The 10,303-nt window shown below is 37.8% G+C and overlaps 1 protein-coding gene across 1 annotated transcript; it reads right to left on the bottom strand.

Annotated features, from left to right (window-relative positions):
* Window positions 1-452: 452 nt before the first annotated feature.
* Window positions 453-1,502, bottom strand: LOC141600801 (uncharacterized). Its single transcript, XM_074421071.1, has 2 exons — window positions 626-1,502; window positions 453-524 (listed from the first exon to the last, which is right to left on the bottom strand). The coding sequence occupies exons 1-2, from the start codon at window positions 1,470-1,472 to the stop codon at window positions 490-492; spliced, it is 882 nt and encodes a 293-aa protein (XP_074277172.1). The 5' UTR covers window positions 1,473-1,502; the 3' UTR covers window positions 453-489.
* Between the last annotated feature and the right edge of the window lie 8,801 nt (window positions 1,503-10,303).

Here is a 10,303-nt window from a genome sequence, read left to right as displayed (position 1 = left end):
ACTAGCTCGTGTCCCTTTTTCCGCAAAAGGTGCACGAGTCATCTTGCCTAAAAGGCAAGACTCGCATGTACCATAAGATTCGAAACCAAATGGTTTGAGCACTTTTGATGAAGCAAGTCTCTTAATGCGTCTTTCGTTTATGTGGCCTAAACGACAATGCCAAAGGTAGGATTCGTTTGGATCGCCCTTTTTGAGCTTTTTAGTTTCCATATGATAAACGTCATTAACATCATTTAAAACATAAATGCCTCCAATTGAAATGGCCTTGCCATAAACCACATCATTTAAAGAAAAAGTACAACACTTGTCCTTAATCATAAAACAAAAGCCTTCCGCGGCTAACGCAGAAATGGAGATGATGTTCTTAGTTAAAGTTCGTACAAAATAACACTTATTTAAATACAACTCTAACCACTAGCTAAAGTGAGCACATAGGTCCCTACGGCAACGGCGGCTACTCTAGCTCCATTGCCCATGCGGAGATCCATATCACCTTTTGCTAGTGCTTGCACGTCCCTTATACCCTGCAAATGGTTACAAAGGTGAGAGCCACATCCGGTATCAAGTACCCAAGTGGAAGTACAAGCATAATTAACGTCTATCACATAGAGAGAGGAAATCATACCAATAGGCGTCACACGCCCTTCCTTGAGATCCTCCAAGTATTTGGGACAACTCCTCCTATAATGCCCCTTCCCATTACAATGGAAACATTTGGCCTCGGAGAGCTTGACACTTTTTGCCTTGGGATTGCCATTCTCAACGGCCTTCCCCTTTCCCTTGTCATGTTTCTTTGACGATTTCTTGAATTGGGACTTTTCTTTCCCTTTTCCTTTCTTAACTCCAAGAGACATGTTCTTTAACTTCATGGTTAAAACATCTCCCTTTTCACTCCCACTAGCCTCCATATCCCTCTCCGCTTGGGTGAGGAGTGCATGAATTTCATGGTAACTCTTATCCATGTCATTCATGTTGTAGTTTACCCTAAAGTGGGCAAACTTGGTGGGGAGTGAGTGAAGGATACGATCCACCACAAGAGTCTTAGGAATCTTACACCCTAGACGCTCTAGGATGTCAACATATTCAACCATTTTTAGTACATGGGGACCAACCTTTTGGCCCCTCTCAAGCTTAGCTTCAAAGAAGCGTGCCGCCGCATCGTATTGACGGACTTTAGGTGTTTGTGAAAACATAGTGATCATACGAGTGAATATCTCGTAAGCATTTAAAGAAATGCATGATAGCTTGAGCTTTGGCGATATTGACCATATCAACACATTCTTGATATCATTCAACATCCTCACATAGTCATCATAGGCGGTCCGCACCGCCGATGAAGCTCTTGCACCGGGCTCGATAGGAGGAGCATCGGTCAAGTAAGTGAGCACATTGTCGGACAACGCGACACTTTTGATGTTGGATTCCCATTCAAGAAAGTTACTACCGTCATCTTTTAAAATACATTTGTCCATTACGGACCTTAGCCATGAATCTTTGCCTAGTGAAGTAGTCAATGGAGTTGATGAAGTTGCCATTGCGAATTAAAAATGCTACAACAAAAAGGAAAAATTAACATTCATTGTTTTAAAAATTACTTGTAAAAACATGTTTAGCAAGTTTTAGCATTTATATAATGACCTCCCACTAAATTATATAAATGATTCCAAGACCCAAATATTAAACAAAAATGAGCATCGCTTGGGCGAAACATCCCATAATTGCGTAAATTCGGTAAGTCACGTTGACTAATTCTACCTCTAGAACTCTTGGCCGACAAATTTCCTCAAATTCATCTACTAGCCCCGGAACACAAGACCGTCTTATATCCCGTTGAGTCCAACCAATTTTGGCGTGTGATAACCGCTTACCACCACTACTACAAATGAGCACTTGGGTCACGGCTAAATTCGTGGCGCAAGTCCTAAATTTCCGTGGCTAAGTCATTTCGCCACGGGAATACCCTCCATGACGCAAGTGGCCGTGGCAAAGAGATAGCCACGGGAAAAGCAAGAACGTGGCTATTTTTGAATTTTTGGCCACGGATTCTATCGTGGGTAATAACTCCCGTGGCCAAAAAATTCCCGTGGCCAAAAAATAATTCCCGTGGCAAACAATATATATGAAAATTAACTAAACAAAACGTAAAATAATTTTTTTTTTCACAATGAATATTTTATCATATATGGAACCACGACAATCTAGATACTTGTTTCGCTAGTTAAGGCGATTCATTTGAACGTTATTTGGTTTCACCAGTCATGCATCCGTGCGCATCAGAGAGGCTTCCCAGGAGGTCACCCATCCCAACACTACTCTCACCTGAGCTCGCTTAACAGTAGAGTTCTTTTGATGTGCTTCCGAAATTGAAAGTTAACTTTGTTGATGTAATTGTCACTTTGAATCCTTTTAAATTTATTTTTTTCTTTCAAAACTTACCTTTAGTACTTTTTAATTATAAAAATGTAACATGATTTACAAATTCTTGTGAGTAAAACATTATTTTGGCCAAAAGAATCAAATTTCGATGTTAACCTCACGACTAATGATTTTGGCGTAATTTTTTTGCTAAAGTCAGCAAAACCATTTTCTCCAAAAAGTAAACTTAATCTTGTTTTCGTAACATTTTTTTATTTCTTTAGTTTATCGACAATCTTATTTTATTTCTCTTGTACTCGATTTTTTGTTTATTTTTCTATGCAAATTCTATAGTATGACCGTCGTACATGCGATATGAAAAATGTGACCATTTTTTTGTAAAATAACGACTACTTTTTATAATTAAAGTTTTTTTTCCTCAAAATGGTCACTATTAACCAAACGTAGTCACTTTTTACCCAGAAAACACGAAAAAGACTGCCGTGCAACAGAATCACTTATTTTTCTAAACTGATTTCTCTTTGTTATGATTTATTGTTTCTTTTCTCAAAATTTTCACATTATTCGCACATGTGACTTTAAATTCTCATTATTTCTATATTTTCCCTGTGATGCGCTCAATTTCAGTGAAAAAAATTTCCATATTGAATTTTTATATTGATAATTTTTCCAATATGTTCTTTTCTTAATTGATTTGTGGGGGATCATTTTTTTTACTTTCATTTCTTAGCGCATTTATTTTATTTAATCAATTTTGTGATCTAATTGTTGTTTCTTTTTTACTCCTAAAAAAAATTTCCCGATTTTTTTTCCTTAACAAGTTGAATTTTATATCAAATTCAAATTTTTCTATAAATATCTTACAAATAAAGTTGTAAATCTAATTTTGAATGAAACGGTTTGACAATATATTAATTTTAGATTTCTCTTAGATAGATGGTAAATAAATTATTTATTTAATTGATATGGTATGTCTTCAAATGTAATACGATTATTTAAGATTTTTATTCAAAATTATAAAGATTTAATTAAAAAAAGTAAAAGAAATTACTAGAAATTCATGACTTCAATAAACAAAATTATACTCCCTCCGATCCACACCAAATGTAACACTTAAAACGAATGATCCACACCAAAGGTAACATACCTTATTTGGCCTACAACATTACCAAGTTGTCCTTTATCCATTTCATATTTACACAAAATGTCATTACATATCCACATACCATCCAACAATTAAACCCAAAATTATGTGGCCCACCTATTTTTTTCTCTCTTTACCGTTACTTTCTCCACCTTTTTCTTAAATACTTCATTTTTCCCTATGTTACCTTTGGAACGGATCAGATAGAGTATATTAAAACAAAATTCTTAAATTATCAATGTTTTGAAAAACATATAAAGCACAATTGTGATTTGTAAAAAATGAAAAAATTTAGACGATAAAGTTTTCTTTGCTTACACATAAGTTTATAAAATTTTAAAATTGCTTATTAAAGTAAATAAAATAATAAATAATATTAATTAAATTTAAAAAGTGTTTCATTCAGATTTTGTATTTGATTAAATTTCATTCAGATTTTGTATTTGATTAAATTACATGATAAATAATATGTATTTTCATATTATTTATATTTGATTAAATTTCATTCAGATTTTGTATATTTTTAAAGCAAGCAATTTTTTGGTTTGCTTTAACATGAAAATATCTTAATTTAAGGCGGAAAAGATACTCGCCACAAGTGTTGTTAGTTCGTGGCTAAATTTTTTTTTGCCATGGAACATATCGTGGCTAAATAAAATTCGCCACGGGTGTGACATAGTTCGTGGCTAAAATGATTATTTGCCATGGGTGTAGCCTAATTCGTGGCGCAAGTGACAATTTGTTGTAGTGCACCCTACTTACCCAAGGTAAAAAGAGAACACCCCGCTGTTGGGGCTGGTGTCCTCTACAGTTAGTGCAATAACATTTAAATCTCTAAAAGGATCAAAGGGTATACTTTTGTATTATTATCAGTTGGTCCACGTTTATCAATAACGGTTGGCTTGCTAGATAAGTTTGACGTTATTGTCATACTGATGGCGGTGATCAACTGGTCCCTAAAAGTCACACCTATAGGATACGTTTGAGAGATGTGACGGTATGAAACTACAGTCATGTTGATGCATAATTTGACTAAGCAGTTAGTCGGAGTTATTGACTAATAATTAGTCAAACGCGATGTTGAGATAATTATTTAATAGGGATTAAATAATAATGGCTAAGACGAATTAAGCGGTTAATTCGTAAATTGAATATAAACGATTATATTTAATTAATGTATATTGAATTAATTATACAATATTGTCTTTGTCGGACAAGTATTAATATGTCGACTAATCCATGTTACTAGTCGATATTTTAATAACCGATAACCGATGACGATTTATAATAAAAATCACGTCATATACATTTTAGCATTTTGAGTCGGATCACGAGTTAAAAATAAGGAGGAAGTGAAAGCCCACTCCCTCCCCTTGGCTCACGGTTTGAACGATCAAAACAAAAGGAGAGGCTCTCTCTCCTTTTGCCCTAACTCATTTCATTTGAAAGAAAATTAGGGTTTTGGAGCTCTCTTCTCTGAAATCCTAGATCTCTCATCGAAAAACCTCACAAAAAGGCTCTCTCAATATTGCAAGACAATTAGAGAGCAATTCTAGCACAAGGGGCATAGTCTCAGACGATCTTGGGTGCAACGATTAGGAGGAAATCTACTTTGATTTCTGTTCTTAGGCCGAATTTCAAAGGACCCGAGGTTGATTCTCGAGTCTTGATCGTCTGATTTTTTTTTTCGATTTGTTCTTTGCATATTGTTATTTTAAACGATAAATTATAGCAATATGTTAAGATCCTGTCAATTGTAGATTTATTTCATACGATTATGTTTAAATTGCCATTGGTTTTTGTCAAATCGATTTTGCGAGGGTTTGTTGTTGCTCACGGTTGAGCTGTTAAAAAAAAAAAAAAAAAATTTAGGGTAGCCCTCGGTCTGGCCGTGAGAAAAAGAAAAAAAATTTTTTATGTTTTTTTTGTTTTTTTGCTCTCGGCATTTGGAGCTAAAATTTAAAAAAAAAAAATTTATTTTGGCCATAACATATGCATAATACGGATTTTATGTATTCGCTTGATAGTGAAACGGTTCACTCACGTACCATTCAGTTATTTTAAAGCGATTTAAAGTAACGGATTATCATGGATTAAAATTAAGTTGATTAAAGCGGTCTTGTCACACAATTTTAATCATTAAAGGTGGTTTGGATTAATTTAACATAATTACGGAATTATGTCACGAATAAATTTTATTTTAGTTGATGCATTTTTATTTATCGTTATTTTGAATGCCTTGAATGTTTTATTACGTATTTATTTTTTATTACAAACAGTTGTAACTTAGTGTGGCCTTAGTAGAACGTGTTACCGTAATGATGGAACACGGTCTTGGTTGTATTTTGAGATCTTGTATCTCCGTTTTGGTTTTTCCTTGTAATTACAGTTTTTATTTAGAATGTAAATAGGTTTATATTTTGTAATTTTAAATTGTAATTTTGAGAAGACCAAAGATGGAGATCGGATGCTCACTCATTTTGCATGGACAAAGATGGAACATCAAGACAAGCTTCTCGGGTCCAACGGTGGATTCCAAAGTTGTATTATGTTCTTTTTACTAGGATAGGCCACACTAGGACTTTTATTTACGTTTTGCATTCTTTTTCATTTTTATTGTAACGATAGTTTGCATCATATTCCGCCTAAAACCAAACCACCTAATAATTGCATGAAAACTGACTCATATAGAGGTCACGCGTTAGTTTTCTATGATATACAGATATCACACGTTTTTATAAGCCATCACCTAAATTAATTCATTCACGCAATGCTAGTTTTTCGTTCACTTAAAATGAATTAAAACTAAGTTGATGGGATCTTCCTCGTATAACCAAAAATTGAGAATAGTCTTTATAGGTCAAACTCCAATGAATCCCTTCTTCGTCGTTAGGCATAATATGACCCCTTCTACGTCGGGTAAGTTGGAACTGATTGACCTATTTTATCTCAACACTATGGTCACTCGTACGATCCTGTGATTATGGTGGACTAAAGATAGGATTTACGGAAATCTATCGACCAAGAGTTCTAACGATAGAACTAGCTAAACAGTTGGCTTATCAATTTACGGAAATTGAGTCTTGGGATCACTTGTATTATTCTTGAGGGAGATCAATTATGCAAGTGCAATGAGTCTACACGATTAAAATGAATTTTAAATAGACTTAAATCACCTCGATGAGTTGCTTATTTCGTTTTGTTTTTCCTTTCTTTTTCAGTGTAGATCTTGATCACTTAAAGCGCTAATAACAAAATGGTGGCCATCCGACGACCCAATGCCAAGTGCCACATTGGACCGTGAGTCCCGGCTTCGGATCTTCATGAATCAGATGAATCAGTCTACTCGACTGAAGAATGATGGATCAAACTTCGCGAACTGGGAGGCGGCATTACGGAATGCTGCCGCTGCTGACGGGAAGCTCAAATATCTGACAGAGCCCATCTCGTCAAACCCAGGCCCCACGGCTGGAGCTAACGAAATCGCCAAGTATAACGATTTCGCCATGGAAGCGGGTCGATAAAGAACGTACTCATTTTTGCAATGGAATCCAATTTGCAGAAACGCTTCATAGCCCAAGGAGCAAACAAGATTTTCACCACTCTCACTAGGGAATTCTCGAAAGCACCGAGGATCGTGACCTATGAGCATACCACTCGCTTCTTTGAGGCGAAACTCCAGAAGGGCCAACCGGTTAGCCCACACATTCTCAGCATGATTGAGAATGTCGAGAAACTGGAGTCGCTTGATTGTAAAATAAGCGAGAACATCGTGATTGACCGCATGCTTCATTCACTCCACGATGGTTTTGCGCTCTTTAGAGCGAATTACTATATGAATGATTTGAAGAAAAGTCCTCATGAACTACACTCCCTAATCGTCCAGACTGAGAAGGATATGAAGTTCAGTGGGAGCTTCAAACAGGATGTTCTCGTTGTGTTAAACAAGGGCAAGGGTAAGGGCAAAGCTCAGGCAGACCTAGCGGTAGGCAAACCGAAGTTTAAGAAGTCGGGATCAGGTAAGAGTGGGCCTGGTGAGTCGAGCACCTCATCAGGCACGACAAAGAGCAAGACCGAAAACATGGAATGCCATCATTGCCACAAGACTGGCCACTGGAGGCGTACATGTCCTGTTTACCATGAGGACATAAAAGCAGCTCGCGTTAAACCTGTTGGTATGTCTTCTTCCTCTTCTACTTTTATTCATATGATTGAGATTAACCATGCAAGTTACGGAACTTGGGTACTAGATACTGGTTGTGGTTCTCATCTGTGTAATCATGTGCAGGGGCTCCGAAACATCGAACCCCTCGTAAAGGGTGAGGTGGACCTGCGTGTCGGGAATGGAGCACGAGTGGCTGCCGTCTCGAGGGGAACATACGTGATCCAGCTTCCTAGCGGATTTGAGTTATTTTTATATAACTGCTATTATGTACCCAGTCTTTCTAAAAACATTATTTCAGTTTCTGCACTTGACAAACTTGGTTTTTCATTTGTAATAGAGAATAATAGTTGCATTTTCTCATTACACGATATGATTTATGGCAAGGCAGTCTTCATGAACGGAATTTATGTTTTAGATCAGACCACCGAAATATTGCACGTAATGAATAAGAAGTTAAAGGTTGGTGACAAAGATCAAACGTATCTATGGCACTGCCGTATGGGACACATTAATGAGAAACGCGTAAAACAGCTCATAAAGAATGGAGCTATCTCGGCTTTTGATTTTCAATCATTTGGCACGTGTGAATCATGTCTCATTGGCAAGATGACTCGGATTTCCTTCAAAGGTGTTGGAATGCGCGCTGCTGACCTATTAGGACTCATACATACGGATGTGTGTGGACCTATGTCAATCACCGCACGAGAAGGCTATAGATATTTCATCACTTTCACGGACGATTTAAGTAGATATGGCTATGTCTACTTAATGAAGCACAAAAGTGAATCCTTTGAGAAATTCAAAGAATACCGAGAATCGGGTCTGAGAACCTCTTTGGGTAGAAAGATTAAAACACTGCGATCATTTGTGGTGGCGAGTATCTTTCTCACGAGTTTGATCAACACCTTAAGGATTGTGGGTTTGCCTTACTGATTAACTCCACCGGAACACCTCGGTTGAATGGTGTGTCCGAACGGAGAAATCGAACACTACTTGATATGGTTCGATCCATGATGAGTCACACCGTGTTGCCTCATTGTGGGGTTATGCTCTTCTCGTCATTTGCTCTAATACTTAACCGAAGTCCGTCTAAAGTCATGTTGACAAGACTCCATATGAACTATGGAAGGGAACGGTCCCTAACTTGTCCTTTATACGGGTTTGGGGCTGCGAGGCTTATGTCAAGTGGAGACACGAGGATAAGCTCGGCCCGCGATCGGTCAAGACATACTTTATAGGTTATCCTAAATGAACACTTGGTCATTACTTTTATTCACCAACCGAACAACGTGTATTTGTTGCGGCTAGTGCGACATTCTTAGAGAAGGAGTTTCTCGAGAATGCAAAGAGTGATAGAACCTTCAAGCTGTCGGAGATTCCAGAACCAAATACCGAGCAACCATTGGAGGAACCAGTTCCTTCAATCCCGGCTGCGGTTAATATTCCTGAGGAACCTAGGAGGTCGGGAAGAGTCTCTATTCCTCCGGACAAATACATTGGTATGGTCGAGGAACATGACATAGATGACATTCTACTCTTAACGAGTAGTGAACCCGCAACCTATAAAGGTGCCATGACTAGTTCCGACTCAAAGCTATGGCTTGAGGCCATGCAATCCGAGATGGACTCCATGTATGAGAACAACGTATGGGATCTTGTTGACTTACCTGCTAAGGTTCGTCCCCTTCAATGCAAATGGCTTTACAAGATAAAACATTCTGTGGAAGGTCAACAAGATATCTATAAAGCACGACTAGTTGCTAAAGGTTTCACCCAAGTGCCAGGTCTGCACTACGATGAAATTTATGCACCCGTAGTCATGCTGCGTTCCATTCGGATTATCTTAGCGATTGCCGCTTTTCATGACTATGAAATTTGGCAGATGGATGTGAAAACCGCCCTCTGAAACGGTTTTTTGGAGGAAGAGTTGTACATGGTACAACCCGAAGGTTTCATCGATCCAGAACATTCTAAGAAAGTGTGCAAGCTTAAGCGTTCCATCTATGGACTTAAGCAAGCTTCTCGGAGTTGGAATCATCGTTTCGACCAAGTGATAAAAGAAAATGGATTTATTCGATCGGTCGAGGAACCATGTCTATACATCAAGTCGAGTGGGAGCAAGATTGTCTTCCTAATATTGTATGTTGATGACATACTCCTAATTGGGAATGACATACCTCTCTTAACTTCGGTAAAAGTATGGTTGAAGAACCATTTCCAGATGAAAGATCTGGGTGAGGCACAAAGAATTTTGGGCATCCGTATCTATCGAGATAGATCACGTCGGATATTATCTCTCAGTCAGGAGTCTTACATAGACAAGATCCTAGAGAGATTCAGCATGACTAACTCCAAAAAGGGGTTTCTTCCTATGGCTCCAGGGGTGCATTTGAGCAAGTCTCAGGCACCAGAGACACCGGAAGAGAAAGAGCGCATGACACGGATTCCTTATGCCTCGGCAATAGGATCAATCATGTATGCCATGATATGCACACGTCCGGACGTGGCATATGCATTGAGTATGACAAGTCGATTCCAACAGCATCCAGTTGAATCACATTGGATGGCTGTCAAGAGCATTCTTAAGTACCTACGGAGGACTAAAGATTGGGCATTGA

Source organism: Silene latifolia, chromosome 1 (assembly GCF_048544455.1).
Source record: "Silene latifolia isolate original U9 population chromosome 1, ASM4854445v1, whole genome shotgun sequence".
NCBI classification, from domain to species: domain Eukaryota; kingdom Viridiplantae; phylum Streptophyta; class Magnoliopsida; order Caryophyllales; family Caryophyllaceae; genus Silene; species Silene latifolia.
This window is presented reverse-complemented; position numbering and strand designations above follow the sequence as displayed.